This window comes from Micromesistius poutassou, assembly GCF_964030765.1.
Source record: "Micromesistius poutassou genome assembly, chromosome: 3".
Classification (NCBI taxonomy): Eukaryota; Metazoa; Chordata; class Actinopteri; order Gadiformes; family Gadidae; genus Micromesistius; species Micromesistius poutassou.
The window spans coordinates 13762420-13784441 of record NC_140273.1 but is presented as its reverse complement, the minus strand read 5'-3'; the positions used below and the strand labels follow the sequence as shown (position 1 = coordinate 13784441).

The 22022-nt window shown below is 46.3% G+C and overlaps 1 protein-coding gene across 2 annotated transcripts in view; it reads left to right on the top strand.

Moving 5' to 3' along the window:
- The window catches only part of nr3c2 (nuclear receptor subfamily 3, group C, member 2), a 63790-nt gene extending 45364 nt beyond the window's left edge, over window positions 1–18426 (top strand). The window contains exons 7-9 of one of the 2 annotated variants that reach the window (XM_084465757.1): window positions 5863–5993; window positions 13184–13341; window positions 14883–18426. In XM_084465757.1, coding sequence (XP_084321883.1) covers window positions 5863–5993; window positions 13184–13341; window positions 14883–15038 — 445 coding nt within the window. In that variant the 3' untranslated portion in view covers window positions 15039–18426. Of the gene's footprint in view, window positions 1–5862; window positions 5994–13183 lie in introns of both variants that reach the window. The other variant, XM_084465756.1, reaches the window with a different exon arrangement.
- Window positions 18427–22022: the final 3596 nt, after the last annotated feature.

Here is a 22022-nt window from a genome sequence, read left to right as displayed (position 1 = left end):
GCAGTGTGTGTTGTTCTACTGTTGTCGTTTCCTCATATTCTTGCTGACAACCGGTGAAGCCATGCGGTGACGGAGACCGACCCCGCGCTATGGTTGTGGTCGTGGTGACGTATGGCCTGGCTTTTGAACCGGACTCCTGACTGAAAAAAGGAAAAAGGGGAACACTCGCCCTCTCTGCCTCCCCGTTGTGGAGGAGGTCATAAGGCTGGATTCGACTATGGTTTGGTTCTCGGGAACATGCTGCAGGACTGGTGGAGAATGAAATGGTGTAGAATTGATGGTTCAGCGGTGTCGGAGAGATCTCACAACTTTGGGCTGGTGGCAACCCAGAAGGAGAAACTCTGGATGACTTTTGTCAATAACAGTTTCCTTTTCTTTTTGACATCCAAAGAAATGACTCAACACCCTGAAATGACTCGCAGATCTCTCTGGAGGTTTCAAGATGAGTGATCAAAATGTTCCTCTCGATTGTTGGTTGAACACCGCCGATCCATCCAGTGGCCACTTGGCAGCTTTACTGAGCAAGTTCACTGGTAACGAGGCATGGAGAATACACAAATGATAATAATATTAATACTAATACTACTGCTAATAACAATAATGTAATCAGTACTAATACTACTACATATAACAATGATGTAAATAATATGAATACTACTGCTAATAACAATAATGTTAATAATACTAATACTACTACTTATAACTGATGTAAATAGTACTAATTCTATTGCTAATAACAATAATGTCAATAATGCTACTACTACTACTACTACTACTACTACTACTACTAATAACAATAATGTAAATCAAACTAATACTACCACTTATGACAATAATGAAAATACTACTACTACTACTGATAACAATAATATAAATAATACCAATATTACAACAAAAAATGAGAATAACAGCATTCAATTATTCAGGTCAATATTAAATTGAATAAGCGACGAAGGGCCAAAAGCAGATGTCCAGTGTCCAGTGTCCAGTGCACACCCAGACAGGAAGGAGAGACGTTGGGATGGGACGGCGCTGGCGAGGCCCCCCTGCTGTCCCCGCTGACGGATCGGCGGGGAGGTATTGCTCGGTCCCGGATGGATGTCGCACGCGTGGTGCCGTGACGTCACCGGGTGTCAGGGCCCCGGGGTTCAGTGCCCGGCTGGGTGTCAAGCGCCCGGGTTTGGCTGGCTGGCTGGGTGTCAGCGGCGCGGGTGTCGATGCCTGGGATGTCTTTGTTGTAGCCTTTATCAGGTCAAGAGGCGCCACAGCGCAACGCAACGCCGCGTACTCTCCTTTCAGTCTCTCCTCTCCCTCCTTTGCCCGGTGTGTTGTCTTTAGTTAGTTATCAAACTCTCTTTCTCTCTCTCTCTCTCTCTCTCTCTCTCTCTCTCTCTCTCTCTCCCTCTCCCTCTCTCTCTGTCTCTCGCTCTCAATAAAATAAATACAATTCAATTCAATTCAATCACAATACAAATACAAATAAACAATCACATTGCCAAAGCAGTTTCAAAATCAAACAAAGGAAAAATAAGTTCTACAAAAAGGTGAAAATAATGAACAAGGTGAAATATGGATTATAAGTACAAGTACACTGCAAAAAATGTTGAGCGAGTGAATCAAAGTATTTCCTGGAACTGGGCCACATAATGGGTCTCTCTCTCACTCTCTTTGTTTCTCTCTCACACTTATTTTCTCTCCCTCTCTCTCCCTCACTTTCTCTCTCTCTCCCTCTCTCTCTGTCTCTCTCTGTCTCTCTCTGTCTCTCTCTCTCTCTTTCCCTCACTTTCTCTCTCTCTCCCTCTCTCTCTGTCTCTCTCTTTCCATCAATTAGTCAGCGTTAGATGAGTAAAATGGCCGTGCCCTGATGCCAACGCTATCTCTCCCTGGGTTTGGTATTTGAAGGCTGCATGGGACTGGAGGGCAGGCTGTGTATAATTGTTTCCATAGTTACTTAGTGCTTATTGACTCGGAGCATTAAGGCATTCATTAAATATCCACTCACTCATGCCCAGCCAAAACCCTCTCTGAGATGAGAGAGAGTGGTGGAGAGCGAGAGAGAGAGAGAGAGAGAGAGAGAGAGAGAGAGAGAGAGAGAGAGAGGACTGATATGCTCTTTGCGTCACAGACAGACAGACAGACAGATGGACAGACAGACAGCATATGGGCTGATGAGGAGCAGTGGAGCGCATAACAAAGCCCTTCCTCCTCTGAGGTGAGACGTCATCACGGTTAGAAATGAAGAATAACGGGTTCCTCTATAACTCTCTAACTCGAAGGGTGTCTCACATATATATTTATATATATATGTATATATATATATATATATATATATATAAACATATTAAATACAAAAATAATAATGCAATAATAAAAAAAAAGACATAACAACTTTCTTCTCAGTCCACAATAACAAACCGAGCATATACATATACCAGCTGCTCCTGTGTCTATGAATAAGAAGTGCCTATTCCCCAACCGCCGAAAGAGCCCTGCGAGTCCCGACTAGAACTCTCAAGGCTGTAAAAAAAAAACAATCGTAACATTTGAAGGCTGTTTAAAAACACATAAAGTTTGGATTAAGGTGGCACAATCTTCAATGGAAAAATACAGTCAAGTTTAGAGCGGGGAGCCTCGCGCAGACGTGACAGACCAGCCGTGGGCTGGGTTCCCTGCCAAAGGAAACGCTGCACGGTCACTATGACCTGCCAATCAGCTCATAGACACACCCCCCCCCCCCCCCCCCCCCCTCCAGACATATTAATAGTGTTATGTGTGGTTTATTGTCTTGATAATGATCTAAGGCAACAATATTTACCAAAGACACCCACAATTTGGGTGAGGGGACGTTGGTGTTAAGTCAACTGTGTTTTGATAGAGGTTGAGCTTATTCCTGATAAACTCTACATGGGCCGAGTCTGCTGGAAACAAACAACCCCTAGTGGCCATTAAAAAGACAACCAAAATAGACCTCTTCAATGTTTAACATTTAGCCGTCATGGCTGCCTCCTGCTAAGCTATGTGCTTAAGGTTTGTGTGGACACTGCATGGTGGTGATAACTATAAATGCTATTTTAGGTTTTTAAGAGGTGGGTAAATAGAGTTTAAGTGTGTTTACCCTTCAGTACACCCCTGGGCATAACTCAATCTCATTACGTTCAAGTTTTTTAGTTTAAGATTAGTATTCCTTCCTGTGTCTCTGATAGCCACTGACTGTTTGATTGAGTATGTGAACGGGAGAAAAGAAGAGAGAGAGAGAGAGGGAGAGAGAGATAGAGAAAAGGATGCCGGAGAGGGATTGAGTGGGAGGAGATCGCTACAGGTTATTTTTCTCTCTCCTTACCTCTCTCTCTCTCTCTCTCTCTCTCTCTCTCTCTCTCTCTCTCTCTCTCTCTCTCTCTCTCTCTCTCTCTCTCTCTCTCCCTCTCCATCTATATCTCTCTATCCCCCCCTTGTCTCCCTTTCTCTTGCTCACTCTCTGGCTCTCTCTCCCACCAAAAATCCAAGAGCTCATTTTAAGGCAGTGATTCAGCAAAATTGATTTACAGAAAAGAAAAGTGTGTGTGAAGACATTCTGAAACACACCGCCTCAGAGTTGTTGTGGCGAACGATGTTGCGGTACTTTTTTTCAAAGCGGTGTACACAAACACAACCCGGTGCCAGTGCAGAACAAGTCCATCAGACCCCTTCCAGGAGGAACGTACGGCTCTCCTCCCGGTTTGAAAGTAGCGGTCTTATGTTTTATATATGTATATAAAATATATATATATGTATCGTATGGTCACTCATTGTAGCACCAGCCACACATGTTTAATCTTGTTGCTGTTAACATAAGATGGGGATTATCCACCATCTAAGCATGGTACATATGTAGAGTGGCGGGTTACTCTATATGGGGAGTAAAACACGGCCTTGGTTTACCTTGGATGATTACGCTCCAGAAGTCCTCCTAAATGACGGCGGATATAAATGGAAGCGGCAGCTGCAGATAAGTGCTGCCATGTTTCCACTGCATCTGGACACCAGATGCTTCCTGCCATTCTTCTGTTACTTAAATTCAGATTTAGTTTTATATTACGAGCGCGCGCGCGCGCGTGTGTGTGTGTGTGTGTGTGTGTGTGTGTGTGTGTGTGCGTGTGTGTGTGTGTGTGCTTGCGTGTGTCTGCCCGCGCGCGTGTGTGTGTGTACGTGCGTGCACGTGTGTGTGCGTGTGTGTGTGTGTGTGTGTGTGTGTGTGTGTGTGTGTGTGTGTGTGTGTGTTTGGGCGGGTGAGTCACAGACAGACAGAGAAAGAGAGAAGAGTGTGTCTGTGTGTGTGTCGATGGTTAAAGAGTAACCGCCAGAATTAATCCTCAGGGAAAGCACCTCCTCCGGGGATCAACTGTAACTGCAACTGCTCGCTTGCGATTGGGTGGAATTATTGCCTGCCTGGTGTCAATTGGCCAGGCAATGCCGCGATGAAAAATACATCAAATGCCAATGGTGGTGGAACTGTTGTTTCGGTTGGCGCTATGATATTAGTGTATTTTCACCATCCTAGACTTTGAGATTGAGAGTGTTTACAAGATGTGTGTGTGTGTGTGTGTGTGTGTGTGTGTGTGTGTGTGTGGGTGTGCGAGTGTGTGTGTGTTTGCAAGTGTCTGATTGTGTCCATCTGTGTAGTGGGACGTACGTGCATACCTGAACGTCTGCATGCGCGTGCGTGTGTGTGTGTGTGTGCGTGTGTGTGTGTGTGTGTGTGTGTGTGCGCGCGCGTGCATGTGTATGTGCCAGCGGGGAAGAGACATATGTGGTCTGGGCCCGGTCGGCCGTGGCCTCGGTTGAGTGGTGGATCTCTCAGACTTGTGTTCCTGCAGGCTGAGTTCCGTCTCACCGGCTTTGCTCTTCCTCTCCCCAGCTCGTGCTGTTGTTCAGCGGACGGGTTGCTCCTCTCATATGGCTGAGCTGTTGTGGTATTTATGAGGCGAGCGAGTGAGCGAGTGAGTAAGTGAGCGAGCGAGTGAATGTGTGTGTGTGGGTGTTTGTGCGAAATGATTCAAGTCAGGTCAATTGTGTTTGTGAAGCCGTTGATTACGGTGAGTCTCGTAGGCACTCCGCCCCGGCCCCACAGGACAGGTGTGACACCCGCACCGCCCAGACTCTGAGCTCTCCGAAGGGCTAAGGGAGGAACTGTCCCGCACCGGGAGGGTGCGGGACAGTTCCTTCCAGGAACGGTTGCGAGTGCAAACGACACTCACACATAGAGCGTGAGTGAGTGTGTGAGTGAGTGAGTGAGTTAGTGAGTAAGCTGACAAGCTTCACATCCAAAACAGAAAGATAATCAATGAATGAATCCCACATGATCCCAATTAACCTCAGCTTCCTAAATTGATTACATTTTAACTGAAACCGTCTGAACGTATCCACTTGGACATGAAGTACATGAAACAAGTGCTGCTATTTATCATCTGACCTAACCCCCTTTTTCAACAGAACACCCTATAAACCAATCTAATAGTTATAGATCACATGACACAAGAGGCTTTTCGGCCGGTGAATTCTTAAATATAATCCAATAAACAGTATAAAAGTTAAGGTCGAATTCATAGAGCTGAGTTGAGTCTCAGCGCAATGCAAAAAGGTTAAAGGTAATCTAATATTTATTTGTGTTAACTTTGGAATTGGAATACAGTACCCCAGGTACTTTTATTAGCAAGTAAGTATTGCACCTATAACATTTACAGTCACCTTTAAAGGTTATGGGTGACTTTTCATGAACACAATATAAAGTCTTGACGTACCCACCGTAAAGGTGAGAGGGAGAATGTTTGGAGATATGTCAATGTCTCTCTCTCTCTCTCCCCCTGTCTCTCTCTCCCCTCCCAGGGAGCGCATGCAGCTGTCGGCCATGTACGACCTGTGTGTGGGAATGCGGCAGGTGAGCCTGGAGTTTGTACGTCTGCAGCTCACCTACGATGAGTTCCTCTCCATGAAGGTGCTGCTGCTCCTCAGCACAGGTGAGAGGCTGTGTGTGTGTGTGTGTGTGTGTGTGTGTGTGTGTGTGTGTGTGTGTGTGTGTGTGTGTGTGTGTGTGTGTGTGTGTGTGTGTGTGTGTGTGTGTGTGTGTGTGTCGGGAGCTGGATGCGCATGTGTGCGTGGGTGCTTGTGCATGTCTCTGCAGGACCTTATGCATGTGTGTGTGTATGTGTGTGTGTGTGTATGTGTGGGTCAGGCGTTGGATGTGTGCCGGTGTGTGTGTGTGTGTGTGTTAGATCGGTATGTGTGTCTATACATCTCTGTCTATTTGTTTGTAGTTGTGTGTGTGGGAGTTTCAGTGTGTTTGGGTAAGCTGCGGGACATCTGTTCCATATGATTCATGTGTGTGTGTACCTGTATGAACCCCGACGCCACATGCTGGCGCCAATGTCGCTCTCCGAACAGAGAAGCCACTGCGTTACATGTGTCAGCCAACGACACACAATGAGCAGTACAAAGGAAGAGCGCAACACTGCTGCTTTACAATCACCACTTTAGTTTCTGGCGTGCTGACGTTTCGGCACTAGGCCTTCATCAGAGCAACCAACGACAAACAACCTTTAACTCACTCATCTCCTTACCGGGGTCCTGAACACTGCAGCCAGTCAGTGAATCCAGTGTATCGCTCCCTTTGTTTTTCTATTATAAGACTGCATTGGTCCTGTTGTTTTGGGTCAAACATAGCGAAGAAGGAAGGGAGTTCAGTACGTTACGCTAAGAAAATATTAAGTTAGAGTTTTAGAGAGAGAGAACGAGAGAGAGAGAGAGCGAGAGAGAGAGAGAGAGAGTGAGAGAGAGAGTGAGAAACAAGAGAAAGGGAAGCACAGAGCCAAAGAGAACGATAGACGGCAGCTGGGTGGGACAGCCGTCTGGCTGTTCGAGGCGGACTCTGCCTCCGTCAGACCTCCAGCCCTGTGAACCAGCGCCAATTTGAGGCAATATTTATTGAGGAGGTATTTATTGATTTAGTTATCGGAGCCGCTCTGGGAGAAATCAGGGAGACGACGGGGAGCGTATTATGACTGACGAGACGGGGAACTCTATCAGCTCTGAATGGATCAAAACCTCGAGCGCTTAGGGTGACCACACCAAAAGGTGCTCTGTCGGGCCCCTGATGGCGTCGGCTCACTTCCACGCCCTGCGGTACGCCCCTGCGGTGTGTGTGTGTGTGTGTGTGTGTGTGTGTGTGTGTGTGTGTGCTTGTTGTTAATGTGGCGGTCCACCTTTAGCTGAGAACCGGATCGGGATAAATGTTTGTGAGGGGAGGTGGAAGAAGCCTGGAGCAAATGATCACTTTGTAATAGTGAGGGACTTAAGGGGAAGCGACACGCTTGTCTATTTTCTAATGTAAGAGAGAAGCACTCATGGTCTGCAGAGAGACGATGGGAACGTTTGACTGTTCAGGACACTGGGTCATTGGGATTTATCTTCCACGTTGGTCCTGTCGATCTGGTTCTGCAGGCTTACGATTTGTTCACAATACGTGTTGGGAGCAGGGCTGTCCAAAATAGAAACAACATTTTTCTATACAGTTTCTATACCTTGAATGTGTTGGATTAAGAATTGTATTAAAATAGCTTTATTTTTCTGTGACTTCATTTTACAGTGTTACAGTGTTGAGGTGCAGATTACAAACAGTGTGGTGGGGTCTGTTGCATGTCTATGTCTGCATGTCAGCACTAAGGCTAAAGATACGTGACATAACAGTTTAAAACCAGTTTAAAACTGCCTGCCACGCCAGACTAGACCAGGAGTAGGATGGAGGTGGGAACAAAGCTTGATACCAACAGACAGACGCTATCAGTTGTGTGGCCAACAAAAGACCAAATACTGCAGTCCTGGCAGAAGACGCGTCAAATATTTCCATCGCCCTGGAACCGGTCTTTCCCTGCATGAAACACAAGAACCAAGACACTAATAAATCTGCTCAATGTATTTCATTGCTGCAAATATTAACCATTGTTTCAGTTTATAGACAGTATGAACCTGTTTGACGGACAGGTAAACCCACGTTAAAGCTTCTATTGTTACTTCACTTCACTTGTCATGTTTGTCATGTTCGTTCACTCAATGGTGTTTCTCTTGGTGTACTCTTGGTGTTTCCCGCTCGGAGCAAATAGCTTAAGGTGGTTCTGTTTTGATTGAGTTTTATTCTTCAGGCACTCAGTAATTCAAATACCTTTGACTAAGATGATGGCCGCGGTATTTAAAATTGAATGGATTCTATTCTAATAATATCACTTTGGGCCTCTTACAAAAAACAACGCAAATTTTCTGTGGACAAAGTACCTTTTTTAATGAGACGCATTTCCAATGATTAAAGGCATTGGGGAGGGAAGGGTTGAGACAGAAGTTCAGAGCAAAAGTTTGAGGTTTCTAGATGGAGGCAGGTGCACAGCTATAGGGATGAAAGGATGAGAGAGCCAGAGAGAGACGGAACAAAAGAATGTGCCATAAGAGAACAGGCCTGTGTGTGTGTGTGTGTGTGTGAGCGAGAGAGCGAGCGAGAGTGTAAAAGAAAGTGTGAGAGAGAGGTGTTCTTTGTGAGCCCTACCTCTACGATCCTTGCTCCCAACTCTCTCTCTCTCTGTCTCTCTCTGTCTCTCTCTCATTCTCTGTATCCCTCTCTCTCCATCTCTTCCTCCCTCTCACTCTCTCAACCGCTCTCTCTGTATCTCTCTCTCTCTCTGTGTCTCTCTCTCTCTGTATCTCTCTCGCTTTCCCTCTATGCCTCGCTCTTGTTTTTTTCATGGGGTCCGGCTGCAGCTAATAAAGCTTGCTAGCAGGCTGGGCTCCAGGACCTGCTGGTTTCCCTCCACTTCCTCCAAACGCTGCTCGGAATTTTAAAAGGGAAGGGTGGTAGGGGGGAGGAGGGGGGAGGGGGGAGGGGGGAGGAGGGGGGAGGAGGGAGGAGGGGGGGGGAGCGCAGAAACGGAGCAGAGAAAGAGCGCTTTAAGTGGCTTCAGCTGTAGCACCTGTCCAAGCAGCTGGTATAGGATCTGCTGTGCTAATTTGGTTAAGGCGCAATACTACAAACACACACATACTGTACTCCTACGCAAACACACACACGCACACACGCACACACACACACACACACACGGTTCCTGATGTGTCACAGGAAGCCTTACTTCTCGTCTACCTCACCGTAGCGATCTTCGTCATATACCGAGAGGTGGGGTTGGCACAAACCCATGTCTCTCTCTCTCTCTCTCGCCCTCCCTCGCCTTATGTCTCTGTTGACTCTCAGCCGAATGTTGAACTCTATTATCTGAACAGCAAACACTAATCCATTTCTGAAAAGGCTGGAGAACTCACACCGGTTTCACTTGGGTTCAGTATTTAAAGGGCAGTGTTGAGGGATTCTCGCAGCGTCGTTGCAATATTTTGTGGCGATGAGTTGTCAGAACATGTGTGTTCATTGAGTGCACATGACGCCTGACTCATGACACCTGACGTGTTCTTACAAATCCTAAGGTGTGTATTGTACACAAAGTGTAATTGTGTGTGTTTGTGTGTGAGTGTGCGTGTGTGTGTGTGTGTGTGAGACTCTGTTTGTGTGTGTGTGTGTGTGTGTGTGTGTGTGTGTGCCTATGTGTGTGTGTGCATGTGTGTGTGTGTGTACATGTGTGTGTGTGTGTGTGTGTGTGTGTGTGTGTGTGTGTGTGTGCGCGTGCATGTCTGTGTGTCTGTGCGTGCGCGCACATGTGTGTGTGTGTGTGTGCGTGTGCGTGTGTGTGTGTGTGTGTGTGCGTGTGTGTGTGTGTGTGTGTGTGCGCATGCGTGGTGTACGTGCCTGTTAGCCCCAGAGCGCACCATCTCAAAGTGCCTTTGGGATGGTGTGTGTATTTGTGTGTTTGAAGAAAGAGCAGCGAGACAGACACATGGGTAAAGAGAGCCAGCGAAGACAGAAGGAAAGACAGAGGTCATATTGAGAGAGAGAGAAACAAAGACAATGACAGATAGAGAGAGATAGAGAGAGATCAAAGAATGTGGGAGAGAAATGGAGAGACAGTGAGGGAGAGAAAGACAGAGACAGAGACAGGGACAGAGAGAGGGATGGCCAGAGAGACAGATTAGACAGGGGGAGAGGGAGAGAGACAGAGGGAGAAAGAGAGAGAGAGTGAGGGAGAGAGAGAGGGGGATGGACAGAGAGAGGGAGAAAGGGAGAGAGAGAGAGAGAGGCTCTTCCTCTCTGACCTTGGCTAAGGTTTCACTGAGCCTCTGGTGTCTGATGTGAACCTGTGTAGAGAAGTTTGAGGGCCTGACCCAGTCACAATGCCTCACCTCAACAAAGAAGCACAGACAGAGCATCCCCACGCCCTGCCATGCCCCAGAACTGACTCATTTTTTTACAACCTATCTAACAGTACGTAAATTTATAAAATGAAGCGTTGTTGGTCTTTTCCACCTTTGATGCAAACTGCGATGTGAATAAAACACCCACACACACAACATCTGTTATCACTTACATCGATGAAGGAGTTTTGGGAGACAATTTGCTTTGCGTGCCTTTTTTTTTTAATTCATTGGCTCCTCCTGTGTTCTTTGTGATTTGGCCCCCGGGGTCATTATACTGTGACTCTGAACGGTGTGAGGTATTAAACCAACAACAGACCTGTCAATCAGGGCATGTCCCGGCCTCATGGAGCAGGAAGCATCTTGTCTCTTCCTGACTGTCAAACCAAAGTCTGTTGAGAAAGACACAGACATCAAAAGCGTGTATCTATCTTTTTTTTACTGTGCACTTAAATGCGCACTTCTGGCTCCCGACGAGAAAAACACCAGCCCGGTTCATGTCTCCGGTACTTGCCCGCTATTGTCGCCGGTGACAATAGTAGAATTTGCCCATTTAGCCAGAGTGCCCCCACCCCCCATCCCTAAATGCCAGGCGGGTTTCTAATCAGGGAGTATGTGGGTCAGCAGGAGGACAACAACAAGAGGATTGGAACACGTTGCTGGGTTTTAGCACGTTGCCGCCATGTCGCGTCCGTGAGATCACAGCGTAGCCGCCGCCTCCCGCGTTGGTGTAGGTCCCCCGTGTGTCTCAGCATTGATACTCCTTTTCCTCTCTCTGTTTATTTGGATTTCCTCGATCGGGACAACTGGCCGGAGCGGGTTGTGATGAACATTTCACCGACCTAAGCGATGGATAAGAAAGTGTGCAGGACAGGTCTGGCGATGCGTAAATGTAGCACACGATACGATCCGCGTTTCCTTTTCTGTTTCCAACGCGTTGGCGGCAGGGGGCGTTGTGCTAAAAGTAGCGGTGGACGACAGTGTATTAGTGCCTGCTTTGCTTATTCAGGTCTGTGTTGGAGGTCTTAGCCATGGCTGTAGGATAATTGAAGGTTTTTTTTTCGCGAGAGGCCAATCCAAGGGGCACCTCAGGAGAAGTGAGGTGTTTCTTAATCAGCCAGCCATTGGCTCAAAGTCAAGTTTGTAAAAAAAAAACTTTTCTGTGTGACTTTGTCCTCCTGCCGAAAGCGAGCCTCCCTGCATCCACGTCTCTCCTTCTGTCCTTGTCTCTGAACAAAAAACGCTGAGACAAAGATGGATGTGGCAACACGGAAAGAGAACCGTGTTGTTTCATCGGTAGGCATACGTATATGGATCGTTCTTGCGGGAATACTCCCAAAATTCGGTTCAGCTTCCAATTCCTTCTCTCTGTGAGCCAGAGGATGTTGAAATGCTTCCCCCCTCCATGCAGATGTATGCTTGGCAAAATGAAACGGAGACCGTGGGGTATGAAGACTCACCGGAGTAAATATAGAGATACAGAGCTACAATTATCATGTTTTATGAAGATGCTGTTCCTTTTTCCGACAAGCCGTAGGTTTGTATTTCCTTGAGAAATATTTTCTTTCTCCAACTGTTCCCCCCGAAAATGAAATGTTTATTTGCAGCTAGTTCTTATATTTGTACTTTGGGCTGTAATGCCCCAGGTAGATTGTGAATTCATTTGAAGCTTCCTAATTAAAAACGAGAACAAGGAACAGAGAACAGAAAAAAAAAGGATAATTAATTACAACTTTCAGTAATTACAACTTATATTGGTACATTGGGGTTATTTTGTGAAACGAATCCGCACGCAATCGTGCCCCACGATTTCATTTTTTAAATGTTTTATGTAATACCTGTAAAAAATGTGGCCGTAAAATTTTACGAGCCCTCGGCTCTCCTCGGCATGTTGAGCCACGCTGTGACTGCTAAACCAGCTGCCTCAGGGGCCGCTGCCGGGGCCACAGAGGCCCCCTGCCTCCTCAGTCTCACTGGGATCCACAGGGGGCCCGATGTGTGGCCCCTTTGACTTCTCTTAATCACATATTTTCAAAGCCCCGGCCTCTTAACGCCGGAAACTATTTGAGCCGTGGCATTTTTAACCGCAATAGAGATGATACAGAAACAAAAGTCAAGATTTGTCTCTGGCCTCAAAGAGCTTTCTTTCTGGCTGCGCGCTGTGCGTCGGTTTGGATATGGAATACCACAACAAACAACTTTTGTTTGTGGGATGTGGAGACGTGAGGAAGTGTGTCATGTTTCTTGCGGCTATGTGTTGTAGCTCTCTGATCTACAAGCTGTCAAGTGCCCTGTCGGACTTGGTGGGGGATTCGACTGCGTCACAGTGTTGGGAAGCGTTCTATGTTGTAGAACTATGACCAATGTGCACACAGCCAGGCTCACTTGGTCGTTTTAATTCAGAAAATCACTGAACTTGTAAGGTATAAACACTTATATAGATCATTCAAAAGCTCAATTTATGTATGTATATATTTGACTGTATATTAAACTGTATATTAAAGGTTATCTTGTAATCGCACCACGACTTGCACCGCCTTTTATAATCGTGAGGCTGTCTCTATATCGGCCGAGAGACCTTTGACTGACTGGCTCGCAAACAAACAGACCGTCAAAAGGTTTCAGAGGGGAAAGAAAGACTTCACCTCAGAAGGGGGTCAAACAGGTAACAGAAATGCACTGCGCTGGCGCCTGGGGAGCCTGGGAGCCTGGGAGCGGTAGACAGGGTTACAGAGGCACGTCAAAACCCATAGCAGCGCCCCGGCCCCCCCCCCCCCCCCCCCCCCAGACCAGGCCGGTCGGGTCCGGTGTGAAGCGGTGCGGTGCGGTGCGGCGCGGGGGGTTTTACGAGCGGCCTGTGTTTGCTCTCCAGTGCCCAAGGAGGGTCTGAAGAGCCAGGCGGCGTTCGAGGAGATGAGGGTGAACTACATCAAGGAGCTGCGGCGCTCGGTGGGCAAGGCCACCAACAACTCTGGGCAGACCTGGCAGCGCTTCTTCCAGCTCACCAAGCTGCTGGACGCCATGCACGACGTGAGTCCCGCCGCCCTGTCCGTCTGCCCCTGGCCGCCTGGCGCGCCGTCCGTCTCTCTGTCTGTTTGTCTGTCCGTCTCTGTCCGTCTGTCTCTCTGTCAGTCTGTCTGTCTCTCTTTCTGTCCTATCTCTCTGTCGGTCTGTTTATCTCTCTCTTTCTCTGCTTGTCTGTCTCTGTGTCTGTATATTGGTCTGCTCTCTGTGTGTCCCTCAGTCTGTCCGTCTCCCTGTCCCTCTTTCTCTCTGTCTGTCTGACTCCCTTGCGGTCTGTCCGTCTCTCTGTCTGCCGTCGCTCTGTCCTTCTCTTTTTTTCTTTGTCGGTTTGACTCTCTGTTTGCCTCTCTGTCGATCTGTTTGTCTGCCTTCCCGCCTGTCTGTGAGTTTGACTCTCTTGTCTGTCTGTCTGTCTGTCTGTCTGTCTGTCCATCTCTCTGTGCAAAGCTGATGATGATGATTGTGTATAGTTTGACCCGTTAGTCGCGTTAGGACATAGGAGCTTGGGGTGTTTGGCACTCAAGGGAGCTGTGAAAGTCCAGGTTTCCATCCCCAAAAGCTGAGGTCTACCTGTAGGCATCCTTGAGAAAGATGCTTTATGGTAACCCCTAACTGCTCCTTAAGCACACGTCACTGAATTCACAGTAAGGCGCATTGGACTAAAGCATCTGATAAAAGACCACACAGCAAAGAAACAGCAACACAAACATCCGTTTAAGGTAAATATAAATGTGAGGGCCTGTGAACGTACGATGCCTGGATGCAGGTAACAAGGTCCACAGCGTTTAAGGCTTGTCACTTCCAGTGGAAAAAGTCACTGGCAGTGCCGGCGATATAGTGGCTTCAGCTTAATGCATTCACTTAGGCAGGTTAATTGCACTGGGGCTTCAGAATAGGGCTTATTGCATTTCCAGTCTGTCCCTGGGGGGTGGGGGGTGGGGGGGGGGGGGTCTGATGTGCAGAAGGCAGGCAGGGCCCAGCAGCTCTGGTAGTGAATGGAACAGAAGGGAATCAATACCAGCTCCACTTTATTGAATCAGAATACAGGGGTCATCGCAACAATTGGGCTAAATTGCCTTTTTCTTCTTATGCAACGGTCTGCCAGTGTGTGACAGAATGACAACATGGGGCCTGGGCCCGGTGGAAAGGCCGAGCCAATGAAAAGCGTGGATAATCAGATCAGGAGACGTAGTGTTGGTTCTGATCATGTGTCCCGTGTTTTGTGTTGATGCTAATGGGGCTGATGTCCTGCTATAGGATTTAAAGTCTTAGAAGTATCAGTGGTGCCCCCAAGTGGCAAACTCAGTGACTTTCAAACCTGATCATGTGTCTGTTTGTGTGTGTGTATCTGTGTGTGTGCGTGTGTGTGTGTGTCTACGTGTATCTGGGTTTATGTGTGTGTGTGTGTGTGTGTGTGTGTGTGTGTGTGTACACATGTATCTGGGTTTATGTGTGTGTGTGTGTGTGTGTGTGTGTGTGTGTGTGTGTGTGTGTGTGTGTGCACACGTGCATGTGTGTGTGTGTGTGTGTGTGTCGGGGTCCGTCAGCTGGTGAGCAACCTGCTGGACTTCTGCTTCTACACCTTCCGCGAGTCGGAGGCCCTGAAGGTGGAGTTCCCCGACATGCTGGTGGAGATCATCAGCGACCAGATACCAAAGGTGGAGTCGGGCCTCACGCACACACTGTACTTCCACAAGAAATGACCGCGCCCGGGCGCCCCCCCCCCGGCCGCGCAGGACGGGGAAAGAGAGCCGAGGACCGGGGCGGACATGACCCCGACACACCGCAACACGCCACAACATTTACACCGGGGAGGAGCCGCGGAGAGGCGGCCAGCAGGGACGAGGCGGAGGGGGGGAGGGGCAGGAAGGAGAGGGGGAGGAGGATGAGGATGAGGAAGCGTCGACCTCCTCTCTGCCGACCCCCGGAACCCGTCGGCCGTACCGCGCCTCCGCCGCCACCGCCACTGCCGCCGCCGCCGCCGCCGCCGCCGCACGCCATCGAAGCTGTCTCTCCAGGACGGAGGGCAGAGAGAAGGAGAGAGGGGTGCATTGCTGTGGTGTCCCTCCCCCCAACACACACCCCCCCCGCCCCCCCCGCCCCCTCCCCGATTGCCCTGCCCGCCCCACCCCACCCCCTCACTCAGGGGTGGAGATGAGTGGGGGTGGGGGAGAGATGACCCCCCCCCCGTATTCCCCTGAGACTCTCCGTCTCTTCTGTGGGCGGGAATTTAAAAAACAAAAAAAACTTGGGAGTCGAGTACATCGCACACATAAACACACACACACACACACACGGACACAGAAGAAGGTCTCGGGGAGTGAGAGAGGACTGATCATCCCTGACCCCACCACCCAGCCCTCCGTCCCCCTGTGCCCCCTTGCCAGACCCCCCGTGCCCAAAAGACGATGACTTCAAAGTGTTTTCTATGGAGACCAAGCCATACATTTCCAAAATGAAGCATTTCGCCCCTTGCACCACGCACAAACACATACACACACACACAGACACACACACACACACACACACACACACACACACATATTTATACAAGTAGGGGTGAGAGGGATTATCATAAAGTTCACACACTCTTCTCCACATATGTAGAAAGAAATGCACAAACACACTCCACATAAACTATCACACACACCTTTTCTCACATTTAACTGAAAAAAAGGACAAAAAACTCACTCATTAGCAGTTGCTTATGCAGTCTTTAAAGAAATGAACACAGTACTTCTCAAATATGTACAAAAGAAAAAGAGCCAATATCTAGTTTTAGCTTTGCAACGTATTGACTTACAGTAACGTAACAACACACGGCTAAATAATTCATTTGTTTGTTTTATGAGAAAACAAACCTAAGGCAAATGTCTATTTGACTATATTTAAAGGGCTATACTAGCTGAATAGTGACTTCAATTCTAACCTTGATATTCCCAACCGTGAGATTCTCCACCTGGGAGAACACCACTCTTGATTCTTTATTCAGAAAATACTTTTTTTAAATAAGAAAAAATACAAAACACAATACAATCAGAACTAATATGCAAAACCTCAGAGCTAATGCTGTTTTAAAAAAATATAACATTTCTATCGTTTGGCGGTAAGCTTGAGTAAAATGCACGTAAGCCACCCATTTCAGGATGAGTCACTCTTTTTTCCTCAGTTGGGGGGAAAAAACTAATTTTCTTCGTCCAAACGCTAGAAGTGAAAAGTTGAGGACTTCAGTAGTGATGGCGGTTAGACCGAAGATGCATCTATATACTAGTAAGGACAGTTATTTATGTGATCTCCATACTTGTCCGTCCCTATTGTTCCTTTCTACTCTACATGAAGCGAAACCAGCCCTTAGTGAACTCACCACGTATCGTCTCTTCCCAGAAATAATAACAAATAATAATATGAATAACAACATAGCGTTTTCATACAAGGTGTGACGCGAGGGTTGACGTTTTTAAACGACAAGCCCAGACGTTTTACATTTACGGTGCTTCTTTTTTCTACTAAAGCCATGCAAACTATAACGTAAATATGTACAGTAAACTCACAGGCGGTCCATCCCGATACTTTGGACGCGGGCTCAATCCCTACGCTCTATTATCTCAATGTAATCTGAAAAAAAAAATAAACTTAACAAAAAAAAATAACACAAAAAAAAACAAAACACCTACGGTCGCGATAGTGCTTTAAGCAAACGGCTTCATGACATAAATACCTGGCGTAACATTTACAGGTATAAAAACGCTGCACTCACCTTCTCCTCAGCTCCTGTACAAATACTGTTGTTTTTTTTAGGTACCCGTTGCGAAAAACAACCGACTCTCCGGTTGGGTTAAGGTGACGTTTTGACTGCTTTTGTCATTGTTGTTTTGTTTGATTTCTCTCATTTTATTCTCATTTTGTGGGCCAAAACTTAACGAGATACCGGGTCTGGTAAGGCCCGGCGATCTGGACCAGTACCACGTCTCTCGCACCTCAGTGATGGCAGAGTATTTCGGAAAATACGACCGTGAAGCTACTGAAACAGAAAAGAAAGAACAGAAGACAGATAGACGCTCTGAGGAGGACGAGAATAGTGGTGTGCGCGTGATTATTCTTTGTGAGTTTGTATTTGCCGATGCGTGTGCGTGCGTGTGTGTGTGTGTGCGTGCGCGGGTGTGTATGTATGTGTGCATGCTCATCTACGTGTGGTGTATACTATTAAGTTTGTGTCTATGTTCCCTTTCGCAAGCGTGAGTATTATGCATTCATGTTATATAGGATTAACCGTATCCGATTTCTACACTTGGACAAAACAATGATTTTGCACAGAGGAGATAATACAATGTGAAATGAGACTTTAGCTGCAAGGTTGCAGAACAAAATGAATTTTGCCATGATCAGCCCAGCAAACAGTTGGACCACAGCGAGGAACGGTTTGTTAGCAACACTGGGATGGGTTGGTACACTGTTACGAGTGTTAGTGTCCATGGCGACCGTAGTCATGGTGACGATGTGATGGTGGTGATTGTATGCGGTGAATAAGGGTGAATACAGCATATATATTGGTTTATATATATATATATATGTATATATGTATATGTATATATGTATATATATATATATATGTATATATATCGATGTATATATTTGTATAAACAAGCGAAAGCCCACTATTTTGTTTCACTTTATTGTTCCTGTTTTGTTTTTGTTTGTTTATTGTGCATCGCTATGTTCAATAATCTCTCACTTTGTCGTTCTTTGCCCCCCTTTAAACAACAACAACAACAACTGTCAACCGGTTTAGAGTGAATGGAAAAGTATTTTTGAAAGAATTATATTTTGCTGGAATACAATATTTAAGTACTTTGTCTAAAATATCCCTTTTTTGTAAGATGAAATTAATGCATGCTTTTTGACGAGATGTTTACATTGTATTTAAAGAAGGGAAAACGTGTGCCTTTTTTATCTCACCCAATTTACAATTTTCAAAGTGTATATTGTAAATAACACAGCAAGGCTCTATGTTGAGTTTAGTATATAAAATTTATACTTTAACCATCCTGCAAAACGTATGTGTTTTCCCCCTCGTCGTAGTGTGTTGTGAGCTCGGAGAAATATATATATATATATATATATATATATATATATATATATATATATATATATATATATATATACATATATATATATATGGAGGAGTTATGAATGTATCAATCAATTATGAGCTTACTACCTGAATGTTAGAGAGACGTCACTAACTCTTTTCTTTTTAAATTATTTGTTTTTGCATCATTTTTCTCTTTTTGTTATTATTTCATTATTTTCATGTGACCCAGACGAAACGTCAGACATTTTTCTTTGTTTGTTTTTGTAACAGAAGATGTATCAAGTAATTGATCTGAGAGTTGTTGCTGTCATTTTGATTTACTTAAAGTAAAGACTTAATTGTATGGTGGATACCACAGTAAAAACAAGAAATCACTCACTATTAAAGATTAAATGCCGAAAAGTATCGTCTATGACTTTTGATTATTATGTTTGCTTACACAAAAAGGGTTAGGGTTATCATTATAATGCTTTTGGTCTCCCAAAAATATAATAATATAATAATAATAATAATAATAATATTTGGTCAATATTTTAAATTTGAAAAGAAAAACATTTATGCACAGCAAAACAGTTGCTTCCAAAAGTTTTACATTAATAGTATAACTTTGAATGGACATTAAATCAAAAATATCTTTGATTTAATTTTTTATATTTATAACATTTTTAACAGGGTATGTGAAGTTTATGTCACACCTTGCAGAACGCTATGGTGAACACGCCATGTTTAGAGGTCGCTCCGCCTGTTATAGTCTGTTGGTTCTGTCTCACAAGATGGCGCCCGGCATGACAATTCCTCCCGTTCCCTATCGTTGGGTCATACAAAACTGTCAATTAAAAATGATTTCCCAAGACAAAGAAGAAGAAGCTAACAGGCCATAATAACACCACATCTATGACAGCAAGGTGACATAAGGTGACATTTGCCATATCTGTGTTTGCGAAAAACATTGATTATGAAAACTCTAATAATTCTATTGTCACGGTTAATAGACGTGTTGTTGAGGCTGATGTGTTTGGGTGTTGCTAGGATCCAATATTAAAGGACCAGAGCGGGAGAGAGAGGGAGAGCGCTGAGCCAATCCGTCTGGTTTGATGTGGACGCAACTAGAGTAAAAGAGGGGTTAGGTTTCCATTACCGAGGCTTCACAGGGAATCCAACCACAGGATTTGAACAAGTATAAAGTAATGCAACAGAAAGGTAGAGGGGCCGCAGTTGGGGGCGGGCGGGGAGAGGGAGGGCCACATGACTCAGTACCAAGGGAAAGACAAAGAGAGCAGCATTCATCTTAAATCTTAAGGTGAACGAAGACACACACACACACACACACACACACACACACAAAAACACAAAACCGACGAAGGCGACGACTCTGAAACTCTCTCCTTCTTCATCGTCTTCGGAGCGAAATGGCCCTTAACCTCGTTAAAGAGACGACGCGCGCGGGCGCCTTTCGACGCCAGACTGCCGAGCAGACAGTATTACTTTTTGCTCTTATTTTCCCTCTCCAAATCCACAGCCCTCTCCAAATCTCCCCCCAGATTTCCAATAGTGTTCACTGTGTAGTTGTGCCAGATAAACAGAATCTATTGGATCAGGCTGATTTCACGGCTGTGCCCGCGCACATGGCAGCTTCTGTGGCCCACTTTCTGAGCTCCCATATTTTCTCTTCGTCTTCTCTTTTTTTTTTTTCACGTCGCTATCCTGCTGTCTCTGCATTCCCTCTGTTGTACATTTGTTATGCACTTTAACTTTTTGCTTCCACTCGTTCCCTTTCTACAACGCGCCCGACGCCGCTGCGAGGCCGGGGCCTGCTTTCAGATTCGGGTTGGTTGGTACTGTGGAAAGACCCCCACATCCACAATATCACACACACACACACACACACACACACACACACACACACACACACAGTAATGGCTGCTCCTCTGTAACAAAGCATTACAGGCTGCAATTATTAAGTTGTTTCTAAAGCCCCCCGATTCTCTGCGTAACGCGGTTATGTCACAGTCTAATAAATCTAATGTCGACCTACTGGGTGAATTTGCTACGGTGTGTGTGTGTGTGCGGTGGTGGAGTGTGGGAGGGGGGGAGCTGAGGGGGGGGGGGGTGGGGGGGGAGCTGATCTGAGTCACTGTCTGGGACCATTTTCTGTAACTAAAGGACACTGCGCCATGGGGAGGCCAAGGACGGCTGGCGCGGAGCCAAGGGGCCCGGGGGGGTGGGGCGGCGGTGGTGGGGGGGAGGAGATATACAAAATGAAAACATCATGCTGGGTTTAGCCGCAACACACAGGGATTAGTATTAGTCCCGACCGCCCGGGATGTGGTGGTGATGATGGGTGAGGACCACATCACTGCAGATGTAGGCCAGCAGAGAAAACCCCCGCGCACCAGCCTGACCCGAGTGAGGCAAGAGTGCACCGATGGTGTTTAACACACGAGACACAGTCGATGTAGCAATCTGCCCCCGGCAACAAAGGTGAGCCGAAGCTTTGGATTGGCTGAGGCGACGACTGATTAAACAAATGAATGATTGATTCGAAACATTTCCCATTAGAACGGCCGTGTGGAAAAATGAGACGCAAGCTTCGGGAAGTCGAAATACCACCAGGCCTAGTAGCTAGTATCACGGCAATCGGCGAATTACAAAGAAAAGTCCTGGAGAAAGTCAGAAGTGAACAGCATGAGAGAAAATGAGTGAGTGACAAAGTGTGATTAACAGCACAGGAAGACGTGTGACAGCGAGGGAGACGCAGAATGGCTGAAAGAAAGAGAGAGAGAGACAGTGTGTGTGATCCGTCCATCTCTCTCCATCTCTCCCTCGACCCGAGCCAGGCCCCGGACAGCGCAGAGATGCTGAACTCATTACAATATTTAGTTACTACGGTTACAGCGAACCCAAATATTCACCCCAAAAAAAAAGAAAAACTGGCACAAGTAGTTAGAGTTAAGAAAAATATATATACAGACGGTTGGCACGGTGATACAAGTCCAGCCCAGAGTGCAGCAGACGAATAGGAGGAAGAGGATGATAAGATGATGTGTGATTCAGCAGTATTCTGGAGGATGATGATGAAGATGATGAAGAGGGCCCCCCGGGGCTGGGGGGGGTTGGGAGAGAGAGAGTCGTAGTGAAGAATCATTTGTCTGTCTCATTATCTCTGCCTCGTTTTATTATGTAACCATCACTGCTGCTGTCGAGAGCAAACACACACACACACACACCGCACCAATACTGCCACTCAGACATCTGTGTGCGTGTGTGTGTGTGTGTGTGTGTGCTTCTCTCCAATAGGGTAGTGGCCTACTTTAGTAATTATCAGAGGTCCGCCGATGGTGGACTAATAGTAATTATGCAACTAAGGTTAAGTTACATGGAGGGAATTAAAGCCTTAATTATACACAGATGTAGTCCAAGAATTAACATGAGCTTATGAGGGTACTTGCTGGAGTTGAGCAGTGTGACGGATGGAGTTAATTGTTATTTATTTATCCTGCAGCATATTTACTGGGAATTGCTTGATTACCGAATACAAGATTTCAACTGTACAGCAGAAGAAATTGTTTGGGCTGCATGTCTCATATTTCTGGAG